This window comes from Eleginops maclovinus, chromosome 15, assembly GCF_036324505.1.
Source record: "Eleginops maclovinus isolate JMC-PN-2008 ecotype Puerto Natales chromosome 15, JC_Emac_rtc_rv5, whole genome shotgun sequence".
Lineage (NCBI taxonomy): Eukaryota > Metazoa > Chordata > Actinopteri > Perciformes > Eleginopidae > Eleginops > Eleginops maclovinus.
The window spans coordinates 17,516,165-17,530,603 of record NC_086363.1 but is presented as its reverse complement, the minus strand read 5'-3'; the positions used below and the strand labels follow the sequence as shown (position 1 = coordinate 17,530,603).

General features: G+C 37.2%; 2 protein-coding genes across 3 annotated transcripts; both read right to left on the bottom strand.

Annotated features, from left to right (window-relative positions):
• Window positions 1-1,032: 1,032 nt before the first annotated feature.
• Window positions 1,033-9,386, bottom strand: brox (BRO1 domain and CAAX motif containing). Of its 2 annotated transcripts, none has more exons than XM_063901498.1 (13): window positions 9,205-9,386; window positions 8,614-8,733; window positions 8,268-8,374; window positions 7,663-7,759; window positions 7,270-7,365; window positions 7,095-7,167; window positions 6,363-6,468; window positions 6,072-6,161; window positions 5,569-5,654; window positions 5,390-5,471; window positions 4,050-4,200; window positions 2,961-3,120; window positions 1,033-2,877 (listed from the first exon to the last, which is right to left on the bottom strand). In XM_063901498.1, the coding sequence occupies exons 2-13, from the start codon at window positions 8,712-8,714 to the stop codon at window positions 2,794-2,796; spliced, it is 1,233 nt and encodes a 410-aa protein (XP_063757568.1). In that variant the 5' UTR covers window positions 8,715-8,733; window positions 9,205-9,386; the 3' UTR covers window positions 1,033-2,793. The 2 variants fall into 2 exon arrangements, with proteins under 2 accessions (XP_063757568.1, XP_063757569.1); XM_063901499.1 differs by having other exon boundaries at window positions 8,614-8,715; window positions 9,205-9,340.
• A 422-nt stretch (window positions 9,387-9,808) lies between these two features.
• On the bottom strand, window positions 9,809-13,166 carry si:ch73-91k6.2 (alpha-1,6-mannosyl-glycoprotein 2-beta-N-acetylglucosaminyltransferase). The gene is made up of 2 exons (XM_063902028.1): window positions 13,057-13,166; window positions 9,809-12,965 (listed from the first exon to the last, which is right to left on the bottom strand). Exon 2 carries the CDS (start codon window positions 12,713-12,715, stop codon window positions 11,456-11,458), a length of 1,260 nt encoding a protein of 419 aa, XP_063758098.1. The 5' UTR covers window positions 12,716-12,965; window positions 13,057-13,166; the 3' UTR covers window positions 9,809-11,455.
• Between the last annotated feature and the right edge of the window lie 1,273 nt (window positions 13,167-14,439).

Below are 14,439 nucleotides of genomic sequence, written 5' to 3'. Positions count from 1 at the left end.
ACGATAATAAAGTAACATAACCTGATTACTTTCCATTACATTTGGATAACCTCAATATCAAATGTGTGTTTGAATGTGTGCACCTGGGCATCGTTCTTTTTTAAATTTAATTTTAACATCGTAATTCCCATCTTTTTTTAAAAATGTACCAGTGATCTGATTACATCTATTTATTATTATTATTATTATTATTATTATTATTATTATTATTATTATTATTATTATTATTATTATCTGTAAGGGGATCACATTTATTTATTTTTTTACATGTATTCAGATACTTTCCAATCCGTCATGTTGTGAATCTTCTTATTGTACCTTTTGACATTCAATTACCTACTGTACATACAGTATTAACCCACTGTTTAGTATTTCATTTTACATTCTGTTTGTATATATTTTAAGTATATGCTGCATTGTGGGAGCTACCTGGGACTTTTCCTGCAAAAACGACACCGTAGCTACTGTGCATATGACAAAAAAAACAACCTTTGGATCCATTAAATAAAGTCACACATGTGTGTCAAATTGTTTTGGTTATTGCTATCCCTGAATTCAGCCTGATGTATAAAGTGTTGTCAGATGTTTATTAAAATGTAAAATGTAATACTAAGGAACAACTGACTTTCTCTCTGAGACATGCTAAGAAAACATTTGAAAAGTACTGGAAAAATAATTGCTATTTGAAAAGCAACTGATGTCCCTACCACGTATTTACTGTGTTTGGAAGGCTTGCTTTACCTGACCCTGTGCTGGGGCCGAATATACTGACCTTAATCTATGAATGGACCATCATAGACCCAGGACAGATCTTTTAAAAGGTCAATCAGGGACAGAAAGGACCCAGGTATGCACAAAGAGGTATCTAAGTGAATACCTATACTGTATGTACAAGTGTGTGATTTGTATATACAGTATGCTTGTATGTGTATTTTCATTTCTACTACATGATGGTAAGCATTTTATTTTACCCAAGATGTCTGTCTGTTTTCACGCTGTCTGTCTGTTGTTAAAAAATGAAAATCAACAAAGTTTGAAAATAAATGTAAAGTGTATTTAATGTACGCGTCAGCAAAGCAGAAATGTGAAAAACCTTAGAAACACATTAGGCTTTGAAGTTGAATTGACAGTATTCAACTCCCTAAAAGATGTAGTTTTATATAGAAAGTATATGATTTACCACATTATATATTGTATACTTACTGTTAAAACTGTATAATTACATTAGGTGCATATGGATACATTTAGTGTGTAACATGGCTTTGAGACAGTCTTTGTTCCACATCTCAAAGCCCAAGTTGAGATAACCCTGATTACATCACTCAGACTCAAGATATCACAGCCTGGGTACTTTCTCCTTTTAATAGGTAGGATGAATCATGTACATGTACAGTATAAGCATGTGGAGTGTTATGGATGATGTAATACTTTCAGAAATACATTTAACATGAATTAGAAGGAGCGTACATTATAATGGTATTCCCACACACCCTTTTAATAAACAGTAGCCTGGAAAAGAATAAAGCACTGGTCTGATTTCTGTGCTATAAATATGGATCAGTCACCTTTTTGAAATTTAGTGAGGAAACTTGTCTCCTAGGGGAATAAATGAGTACATGTGGGCAGTATGATACAGTTTATTCAGCGATTAATAGTTTTGCCTTAACCATGGGGGACTTTGGACAAATTGGAGCAACACTTCAAATAATTTCAGACACTGATGTTTGTCTGATCATGCTCTTGCTCATGTCATTGTCTTTAAGAAAGGGGAAAACACTCTAAAATGTACAATACCTACTTACATGGTGTCAACTATGGACAACAGCTTTCATGTCACAGTATGTTTCAGCGGATGGACCCACTGAAACATAAAAACAAACCAAAACATATGATTGGAGCTACATTGTATTCGTGTTTTCAGCTAAAATATCATTACATACGGAAATAAATTAAGAACTGCTATTATCAGGATAAACATCACTAAGCAAGTGAAGTAATCATCCAGCCTCATTTGAGTAATTTCTTAAATGAATAGAAGTACAAAAAAAACCACAATTATCATGTATAAAAAGAACTATACCTCATGTGATCTAAAAGTAATGATTGTGAACAGCAAAAACAAAATCATAGAAATGCACCAGCAAGGCAGTCTTGTTCGTGTCTGTCCCGATTTTAATTCTGTTATTTGTTAAAAGTGTGTTTTCTGGTTTTGGGAATGACATTTCCAACACCCAGCTGGCTGCATTATATTCTGTATTGGGAAATGTACAAGATGAAAATGTGTCTTTAATTATATCTTTAGATGCCAGCAAGTACTGCAACTTTTATTTAGATGTATTTCCTGAACTTAAAGCAATTTCTTTTCTTTATTTCCTATAATCAGGCCAGAGCAACCAAGTGCCAAAAAGGCGCATGGTATTATGAAAACAAATTAAATTAAAATAAAAACAGACACTTTTGTAAGAGGTTTGAATTGCCCGACAGCCAAAGGCACCATTTATAGAACTGCTATAAATTATAAGGCCTTTTTTACTATTGTTTTACTAGAACATGTAGTTGCTACTAACAACCTGAAATATCAGTATCTAAAATGTTACTTGGTGAGTGTCTCTGGCTTATATGCAAGGATAATGGGTTGTCAATTATAATACAGATGTTCCAGCCTGTATGTAAACTACCATGGATTTCTATAACAAAAAAATACATTTTTCCTATGGAGGTTAGAAACATGGATGCCATCATTACAATAGATGGTATTAAAGCATGAGGCTGAAAATAGAAAGTGTGGAAAGCTTATGAGATAACGCAACCCGTGTCCTTCTGAGGCTTCAGGTCCGGCTCCTTCACTGGTTTCACCTCCTCCTCCTTGGGCTTCGCCTGGAGAAAGAAAAACAGTAATATTAATGTAGAAAAATCTGATTTAGGTCTGTGCATGCAGAGATGCAGTCTTGCCACAGTACCTTGTCATTTTTGGCTCCCTTGGTCAGATCGAAGGTGGCGTAGACTTCAGGAGTGCACTGCTCACTGAGAGGCGGCAGCTCGAAGGGGACTGGCTCAGCCAGGCCGTAACTCGCTTTCAACTCCAGCTGGGGGGCCTCGGCCGGGACCTTGTGGAAGTATCTGAGGAAATATAACAAAAGTCACAATTCAGGACCATCACAAAAGGGTGCTTTTTGCAGACTTAAATGCAGCCTAAGAAAATCGGTATCACACAATGGAATCCCAGATATCTACTATTCATTAATCAATAAATAATCTTTCGTTTATGATGTTTTAGTCCAAGAACTGTCAATCACATCTGTAGCAATGCTAAAGGTTAATCGTTAGAGGCTTTTCGATCACAAGAGCTTTGACAGTTGACATTCCTACCTTGATATGTGGGAAGACATTTAGGAGAGGGGGCATTATCAACTTAATGCACAATGATAAAATGCCATGTCAAAATGTGTGAGTAGATTAACTTATATAAGATATGATATGATCGAATCGGGCAAGTAGCCTTATTTCTTTTTCTGTATTGACATTTGTATCATTTCTATCTGTATGTTTGTGCAATCTATCGAAAATGGCTTGAAAAAAGTTGGTCACAAAAAAATGGAAGAGGCCAAGACTAATGCAGTGTTTAAGAGCAGATTCAAAAAGCACAGCAAGTGACTTTCTGCCTCCGGAGTTGTCTTTGGTCATTCTCCCTGTTAAATTCCCTTCAATAATCACCTTTCAGGAGGTTTTTACCAGGCGCTAAAATGTGCTGAGCTTGTTTCTCCACGAACCAAAAATACAGATATTTAATGGCTAAAATCCTTTATTTGGTTAAACTATAAAAGTAAAAAATGTCAATAAAATGTTGTTTAAAATGGAAAAGGAGTCAGCTGACTGAATCTTGATTCAAATTAAAGATTTATTTAATTATTCAGAGTTTTTTTTCTTTTTCTAGTGATCTAATGTATTTTAGTTTTAACTGCATCTCATTTGTACGCGTTTGTAGATGTTCCTCGTAGGAACAAAAGTATATGTACAGTGTGTGAGTCTCGGTGCCCTGACTGACTCACATGAAGCCATTTTCTCTCTGGCACTTCTCCAGAGTGTTTTTAATGACGCCGCCAAGTTTGAGGAAGAACAGCTGCTCTGATGGTTTGGCCGTGGAGCCCGGACCTTTGGTCTGACGGTACTCTTTGCAAAGCGCCTCAGCACGGGAGTAACCTGAACAGAGAGGAGTGAAGTAAATACAACAAAATTGTAGTGTAGTGATGGACTAAGGGGCGGGACATCTCTAAGCTGTTGACCAATCACAGCAGAGATGGCCAGCTATCCAATCAGAGCAGACTGGGCTCTGGTTTCAGACAAGGGGTGAAAAGAGGTGCTGCAGCACAGACAGTATGAGACAAATAAAGAGCTTTTTGAACATTAAAGCATGGAGACATGTCACAGTAGAGGCACTAAATACAAATATGAAGCCGTCAATTTGACAATTTGGATAAGAGAGTCAATTTGGATAAGAGTCAGCTAAATTAAATGTCTTGTAAAATAATGATAGTAAGAAATACAAATATATGACTATTTATTTTATGTGTGTCAATGATACAAAATAAATAATAGTGTAATTACCTAAAAAAAAAATGATGCTAAAACTACATGGTTTCAAGGTTTCAAGGTTTTATTTGTCATATGCACAGCAGATACAGCGTATATGTTGGCAATGAAAATCTTATGTCGCGTGCTACTAAACCCAAGTGAGTGTTATTTTCCATAATGAACTTAATCAAGAAAAATTAAGAAAACATACATGACGGTGTCAGAGTGTTCCTATGGTAACGTACGATGTTGGGAGTAAAGTTTCTTGAGCTGCGTAAATGAATGATACACACCTTGTGTCATCAAAGAAAGAAGTTGTTTGCCTCTATTTTCTGACATCTACACATTCATAATATCATACATACACTGTACATAATGGAAAAACACGGTGTGTGTGTGTGTGTGTGTGTGTGTGTGTGTGTGTGTGTGTGTGTGTGTGTGTGTGTGTGTGTGTAACAATAAACCTTATCTAAAAAATGTACTTATATTGAAAAGACTTAATATATTCACTTGTGTGTTTGCTTAAAATGGATAAAAAACACAAGTGAAATACACAAGCGTAATTACTAACTAAAGGTTTGTTGATGAGGTGATAAATGAAATGTGCAACTGTCCTCTGTAATACTTGTGTTGTTCCATTACTTTTTTTTAATTGTTACATATAATAAGCATCTTGTAGCCTAAGTTTTAGAAGGTGCTATCTAATTAAAATGCGTGTTACTTAGGCACTTTAACTCTTGTACAACTACATACAGTATGAGGTTAAAAACACTTTAGAGGTGTAACACTAAAACACTACACTCAAAGTTATACGTACACTTCTCTGCTTCCTGGAGGGATCTTATAGCCTCACCGCACTTGTCACTTGCCAGCAGCGTCTGTCCATTATAGCAATAAGCCTGCAAACACAAGTAATGAAATACAATTCTATGAAAAAAAATCTATTTGTCTCCAACCAAAGTACTGTAAAGAGAATCAGGATTAGCATGAACTTACATAAGCCATGTAGAAGTGCTGCTTCAGCTGAAGGTACTTCCTCCATTTGCCACTGCATTCTGGCTCCAAGGTGTTCAACGTGTGGTCTGTGGACGGACATAATGACCTTAAATAGCCTGTTATAAATGTCCATTCTGCCGGTTATACACTTATACTGGATATTTTGTTTTGACTTAACTTTGTCACAAATAAAAGACATTGATCTGCAAAGGCACTGCAACTCAGGCATCTTTTTAAATGAAGTTGAGTCAGCGTCTGTCATTTTGTCATAACGTAAGCTTTTGTGAAGCTCTGCAATGTGCATTTGTCTTCATAACATAACCTTTACTTTGTTTTTACAGGTAATGACACTTCCAAGCAGACAAATATGACAAGTGGTGTTCCTCAAGGCTCCATCCTTGAGACCCTTCTTTATCACAGGCTTAGATTTTTTAAAATGTATATAGAAGTTACCATAACTGTACCTGAGCACTGCAAAACCAATGTAATGCCAAAATACTTACCAGCTTTTTGATAAAAGTTTGCCGTCTCAAATGCCAGCGCTGCGATGAGTGTTGCATTGTGCTTCAGTTCAATTGCTCTGGCAATTGTCACTGTGAAAAAATAAATAAATTGAAAAGAACTAAAACATGATTTAAGGTAAACTGTATATATATATAACGGATTAATACAACCCGGATATGACAAGGAGACATTACGATTTGTTGTTCATCATTGCCTACCTATCTGCTTTCATGGCTAAAGAGTGCAAATACTTTATAGTTGCTAGTGCAGAGTTTTAGGGGCTTCTGTACCTTCTTGTGCCTCTGCTTGGCACTGGATGATGTATGCATCCATTGCTCTGGGCTCAAGGTCTCTGCCCTTTTCAGCCGGGGTGATGAGACGAGGGATGTGGACGTCCTGTAGCAAACATGTGAATTCATGGATTTAAAAATCAGCTTTTCAGTTAATGATTTATCAGCTGATAAAATGTTGGCCAAAAGTTATATTTAAAGAAAAGGGGATGCCATATAACAATGGAGTGTGTGTTGGCTAAAACATTTTGTTGTATCTGTTGACATTAGTAGATTTGCACCATTGAAAATACGGGAAATCAGCCTTCATCAGTTTCTGTTTACTTCCACTTCAAGTAAAAGGCAGCTTTCTATACCCGTTGTTTTTTTTAAGTGATTTCTTTCAGGCAAGTTCTAACAAGTGATTCTCATTGTCAGAACATGCTCCGTCCCCCGTGGACACACACCTCACAGTTTGAAAACCTCTGCTTTATACCAATGGGGTGTTGACAAAATAACATTTTGGCATCAATGAAGGGGATTAAGATCAAATGTCCTTCACTGTCAGGAAGTCTCTTGATAAGTGCTTTGGTCTCTGAATTAACAGAAGGTTATTAAAGCAATTTATGTTTTTTCAGAGGCTTAAGTACTCTATCAAATATTAGTAGAAAGTTAATTTAGGTTCTGTGTATACCATACAAATATGCATATGAGGAAATATGAGACAGTCTTAACTTGTTTTTGGTTGCTTACCTTAAGAGTTTTGAATATACCAGCAGCAACTTTCAGGCTCCGGTGAACATCTTTCGCTTCAGCCTCTGTTACGCTAAGACAGAAAAACATTAGTTAGTATGGTCAGAAAGTTAAAAAAAATATAGGGTAGACAACGGATTTAACATAAATGTATACAGACAAAAAAAGCATATACTTTTCTTTCCCTGCTAGTCTCGAGGCAAACTTGGTGTACCACAGGGCTACATTGAAAGCCATGGAGACCAGTTCAAAGACTGCATCCTGCTGGGCACTGTGAGGAGAGGATGGAAACACGGTGGTTATTCAGACTGCTATAATCAATAATGCAAGGTTTCAAAATGAGCGGCAGCATGTGAAGTCTTCATTGCTTTGAGGACTTCTACACACAATGAAAAAGTAGATTTAAATATGAACGTTCAGTAGATAGACACGAATATCATGAGTAACAAAGAAACGATTGACTTATCTTTGACTGTTTTTTAAGTTTTTTTCTTCGAATTGCAACCATAAACACTTAATAGAATACTTCCATCCAATGAAAATGGAAGTATTTAATCAGTGTTCTTACCTTGGTGTGTTTCCTTGTAAGGTGTCAGTCCACTTGAAGTTCTGAATGAATCTCATCTTGTTCTCCTGTGTAGTTCCGTCCAAAGACGTGATAAAGCCTATTGTGTTATAAACCGATATTCAAAGAAACGAGAAGCTGTGGGTTAGGTGCAAGGCAAACACAAATAACAAATGCAATGTTAGAATGCAAAAAGAGAGAAATATGAATAACAACATTAACAATATATTACTAGTATGCAATTGTTGTTGTTATTTTAATTACAGTGTTTTAGGCAATGAAACACTTGTTATCAACAATCAGATGTGGGGTATTAACACATTTCTCTTCCCATATCTATTGAAACTGTTTTTAGGCTTCACCATTCAATCAAATGGACATATTAAGATCTTTTAACATCATTTTATGCATATCTCTTAAAAAGTTAGGCTCACAATTGCTTTTTTGGCTAACTTCGGGATCTCTACCAGGATTAACAAAACTTCTGCAGGTTTAAACAACATTTTAATGAACGTTTTGTTTAGACTGATCGACCAACCCACTCCGATTTAAGGAGATTAACACCCTTACAAGACAAAGAGGAAAAAAAAGATCAGATTGCATTTAACCTTGGAGGAGCGAGAAGTATGCATCTGTGGCATTTTTCATGATCTCAGGGTTGCAGGTGACATCAGTGAACATCTCCAGCAGTCTCGCCCTGTTAGTCCTCAGGTCACTGTATGTGTCACACAAATGGCATTCAATAATTCCTGTAGTCTGAGTCATTATATCCAATACCTATTGCAACCTTTAAAGGCAAAATGGTGCTCAAATGACAGTAACAGGAGCGCACCACAGCACATCACATCATCACAAAGAGAGGGTAGGCAAAAACAATTCAGTAAGTGTTCATGGTCACAGTCAGTCCAACTTGATAAAACTTTAACCAGTGTAATATAAAGAGTTAAGACGTACTTGCATATCTTATTGGCAGAGGGGCTTCCTGCCACTCCATAGAAATTAAAGGACACAGGCGCTGTTGCCTTCAGGGGGTTCCTGTGAAACCAATGTGCCATCCTGTGGATGAGGACACACCTTGAAAATTACAGGATGACAAACAGTGAATGAATGAATTGCATATTGGTAATAATACATGTTTTATACAGTAAAATAGATGGCCTAGGAAGTAGTTTGCATATTATAGACAGGTATTTAAGTGGGCAGGATTAGCTAGCTCATGTGTCATCTTAGCTAACGTCATTTTACCGTCGCTACGACTCACTGGGCCGTGTTAGCACCCTCACGAGGCTCTATCCACCCTTCCCATGTTTAAAATGGATTCTAACCCTCTGTGGTTACTTAAGGCTAGTATAAATCGTGTTTTCAACAATTATCTGTACACAAAAGTCCATTACGTAAGCTACGGAGAGCAACAGCTAACGGCTGGCGGTGGCTACATCTGGAAATGTAAAAAATAATAATTTAATCAGTGTGACAACTGACTTATCACACGTTTAAATTAATGGATTGTATTCGGTCAAATAAAGTATCCGTTTCACTGCTTACCTGACGTTCTGGTGCTGTAAATGTGAGATTTGATAATCCTAGTGGAAAGTCTGACACTGACAACAATTTACTTCCGGAAATAAACACTGAGTAGACGCTGACCAATCAAATCACGCGGTTTAGTCATGTGAGGTGTGTTCGGATAATAGCACAAAAGTCAGATCGGCTTCTCTTTTGTTTAGGATTAGTAACACACTTACCTAACAGGATATGACTGATGTTTCACCTATCAGAGTACGAAATTAATCTGTGAATAGTTATGACAAGTTCTCTGCTTTTATTTCCAGTAATTTCCTCAACTTGTTCCTGTAGATAACTATTTTACTAATAAAGGCCTAACATTTGTTTAGATTGTTGTGTTAAATATGCAAACTGCTTAAAAATATGGATGACTACTAAAATTGAGATCCATATTCTGTTTTGCTGTGAACCAATTTCACATTTGTTTTATTTTCAATACATTAAATCTCCAGGTTGCTACTGGAATCTACTGAAAGTGCACACAAACCTCTTTAACAATTACCTGTTGCTTTAATTGTATAGTATTTCAAAAAAAGGAAACCTTTAAAATAAAAGTGTGTGTTTTTCCATGAAGGGACAAACATTGAACATTTTGCCTTTTATTTTTTTCCCCATTTGGCAAACATTAGGTGAACAACAAACAGCTATTTCAAGTGATTATCAGAAAGAAAAGAAAACAAGCAAAAATAAAAATAATTCTCAACAAACTAAAGAGTCATTACACATCCCACATACATACATACCAGTCATTTTTACAAAGTACATCTTTGTGTTTAAGGCTATGACATGTTCCTTAAGTATCCATTGTGCTTTTCAACATACCATAAGATTTATCTGTATCATTATCACATTCACTTCATATTCATTTACCAGGAATCTCCATTTGGGACGCTGAGGTGCACCAATATCCGATTAAACCACTCCTCTGAATGGAGCCACTGTCACCTGTTGCGAGCAAGATGGCAACGCGATGTAAATATGAAACATTTTACAATGAAGATCTCTGTGAAATTTAAGATTCACTTAACCCTCAACATCTCAAACCCAAAAATATATATATTTATGAGGTGAACTACAAGTCGCTAGCACTGACAGATGCATATACTAGGTTAACAACAATGTTAGCAGTGCACTATTAAAAACAATCTCTTCTTAAAACCAATTTAGGCACAAAGTAAAAATGGTTAAAAAAAAGGCACTTTTGGTCAGCTTTAAGGCTATAATAGCAACAATATATTTACTTAATTTTCTCAGGTTTCTTTTAGTGTAAATATGTTTTTACATTTCACTCACAATTGAATGAAAAGGAACAGCAACACCTTTTTATAAGGTCCCAATGCAAGGATACCAAAATAAACTATAACAAAGGTGCAAATATAGAAATGCTGAATCACAGATGCCTCATGTTTGCAGGAAGACAGACCTTGAACAAGACTCCAAAAGGTCACTTTCACCTATCAGAAAGCAAATATACAATCACAACATAAGAAGAAGAAAAAAAATCAATTTCAATCCAGCTCTCTTTTTGTAGCCAGGGGTCAATGCAGTGGGGAGTGGGAGACTGAGTAAGTAAGTGGTGTCAGCTGACCTCTCCTCAGAAAAAAGCCCCCTGTCTACAGTGAAGGTTACATTCAGTAACACAAATTGTCATTATGTGCATGAAATAATGTTATCATTACACTTTAAGACAGTTGTATAAACGAGTTTCCCATCATATGTTAGATTGTCACACACGTTTGATTAAGTCTGTACAGTACATTACACGTGCCTTTTTATTGTTGCACTTAAAATCGTACCATAAAGGCACATGTAAAAGCATTTCAACGTAATGGTTCATGAATGCAACACAGTAGCAAATAAGTTCTGATATAGCTATACCCAGCACTGTGCAATAAATGTAAGCTAATGTTTTGGATTGTAAGGCACCCAGAGTAAAACAAACCCGGTGAAATAAAATTGAGCTGAGCTTGCATTTAAAACAAAAAAAATATCAACAAAATCTTTGGCAACTGTGCAGCTTTGGTGATTAAAAAAAGATTTAAAGCTTGCTGTGTACATGCAGCATTTTTGGACTTGATTTGGTCCAATTTCCATGGAAGACCTTGCTGTAAATAGAGAACACTCCAAGTGAAAACACAACCCAGTGCAGCTTCCGAAACCCTGAAAAGTTATGTATGAATGGCACATCTGCAGAATACCAAATAACATTTTACCCAAGAAAAGTTACAGTTCAAAGACGTTTGGCGTAGTTATTGCAGAGAATATGGTCTCGAACGTCTCCCCATCCTCCGTTCTTCATGTGCGCCTTGTGCTCCACTGCCTCTGCACCCTGAAGGGTGAGAGATTGAGGAAAGAGGCCGTCTTTGGCTGTTTTAAGGCTCTCCTCCACCTTCTGTGTGGCCCATTCTGGCCTGCAGTTCTCCTTCTGGTGAAGGCCACAGTCTCCTGTGTGTAGAACCCTCGAGCCCTGTGCCACCAGCACCTTGATGGGCTTTGATATACAGGTTCCCGAGAGGTGCTGCAGAGTCCAGTCCCAGTTGTAGTCATCATAGGTGCAGAATTCCTCGTTACAGCCCATCAGTTTGTAGTACACATCTCTGGAGATGGCCATACCTATGTTGTGTTTAGTGGACATCCACCCAGTGGTCAACACCTTATTGGACAGTCTGTTGAAATCAGTAAGGCCATTGTGGTTACCCAAAGCCAGCATGTCACAATCGGGGCAGCTTTTCTTCCTGAACTCCACCATTGATTTATAGTAGTGGAAAAAGTCAGGTAGGATGTAGTTATCCTCCTCTAGGAAGATCACAAAGCCGCTGTAGCCCTGCATGGCCTGCACTCGCTCCCAAACGAAATGCAGTTTCCACCACCAGTGGTGTTTAGTCTGAGTGATGAAGGCCTCCCTGTAGTGTCCATAGGAGTCAGGGTGTTCTGCATTGAGGCATCCTGTTTTGCGAGCGTTGTCCTTGGATATGTCTCGAGGGCAATCCTTTGGATCCTTCCCAGGAAACTCGCTGGGATACAGCTGAGTGCTGAAGGGGAAATAAATCTGCAGAACCTTGCAGAAAGTTATCCCGTGCACAATGGCGTTTATTTCCTCTGAAAAGAAGTCATGGCTAAAAATAAGGAGGAAGCTGTGGACCTCAGCAGCTTTCTCCAGTGACTTGATGAACAGCCTGAGGTATTCAGGCCTGTTGTGGACCTGAACAACCAGCACCAGCCGAGGCTCCCCTGTAAACTTATCTGCATTGTGAACACACTGCTTGTAGTTGGCACTGTAAACGGACTGAGTCAACTCTGAAGGCGAGCCAAAGTTAAACTTCCCCGGGTCACCAGGACGCATTATCCTGTGTCCCGGCTCGACGTTATTGGGTCCAGTTGTGTCATTATCGTTGACTAATAATACACGTGTGGAAAACAGGAGAGTCACAACGACAAAGGAAACACCCAGCAGCGCGAGCAGATTCTTTTTGAGCAGCCGAAACCTCATTTTCTTAAGGTAAAAACAGACTTTGGACTTAAACAGAAATGGCTTGCCTTCACCTTAGCGCGAGCGCCTTCATTGTAAACTTCCTCGCAACAGTTTTCCTCCTGCTGAGAAACTCTTAATATTACAGTCCAACGATTCGTGTCTTTTACTAAATGTCAAACGTTTTATGACGGCTGCTTTTCTTCTCGCATGACTGTATTTCCTCTTAAAAGCCGAGCCATTTCCCTCAGCAGTCGCTTGTTTTTACCACCTGTAGAAAAAGTAGAACACGTTATGTATATGTTGTGTTTCAAGTCGTCGTCAAAGTATAAGCTAAGTAGCGTTTGCTCCATTTAACTTACCCAAAGTAAGTGTAATGTGTCAACACGCTCACACCAGGAAGAGGATGATAGGACATGACACATCTTGGGTACAACTTCATTGACTGCTGACGTGTACTACCCATTCAACGGTGGGGGGGAGTGAGCTGCTGCTCAGCGAATCATTGTCCTACCTATGGTTGTGTAACATGAGAGGACATGTAAATTAACCAGATTTGAATAGAGGGCATGTTCATATACTGTCGATTATCTTGAGGATTTCCCCAAACAATCAATGAAGTGTATCTGTAATGATACGTGATTATTTATACATTTTGTATTATTAATTTGAATATGATTATTTAAAGTGACTAAAACTCAAATGTTACCTATACAGTACTAAATATACTTAGTTTTTGCCGAAATCAAAAGTGAATTTTATGACATTGACATATGATTTTTAGATCCATAGCTAAACTGTTTTAGAAACACTATTAAAGTTTTTGAACTGAAGTTTCTGAAACGTTATTTATGTCAACACATTTTTTAAGGCATGTTCAGGTTTGACTGGTTGAATTGGAAACTGATTTGCTGAAATTTTACCAAAACACATAACAAAAGACGTGATGGGTGTCATCCCTGAAACTAAAAACATGATACCAGTGAAATGGCTTCAAAACAGGACATGAAACTAGAGTTGCAGGCACCGGTGTCAGATATTGGGACTGTATTCAGCTTAAATAGGACACTGTTATGTGAAAGAATAGCAGTGCTATTTGTCAAACAATGCATAATATTATGATATTCAGTGTAAATAACTCACAAAAAGTTGTTTTCTACTCCTTAACCAGAGGCTGATAGCTATAGATAGCTATTCTTGTAGTAAATATATTGCAAATGTGTTTATTACTGAGTTAAGCAAAAATATTTATCCAAAATTGCAATAAATCATGTCCGGGAATTAAATTCCAGCTTTTAACACTTATACAGCTTTTTTCATTTAATTTAAAGTTTTACTCTGCAGTGTGAAAGCTGGTTCAATGTGAAGCATTATGTTTTCCTTGATTATTGTTCTATAACTTCCAAATGAGAAGTAGTCAAAAAAAAAGCTTTTGCCATTGTCTCTCTGTTATGTGATATAAGATATCAACTGTGTAAACATTCCATATACTTCTCTTCTACCTAATCACAGATTATTGAGGAACTCACTATAACAAAAGAGCTAAAGGGTTTTCCTACTGAAACTAAACCTCTCATGCTGTCATAAAACCAGGATGGAAAAAAAAGTCTGGGACAGCTCAACGACCATAAAACTGTTGTCCTGTCTTATAAAGGAAATTCCCATGCAAACACTGTGGTGAACATTTGTTGTTATATTGTATCACTATACATTGTTTAGATTAATTTACATTGTTTGACTTATGA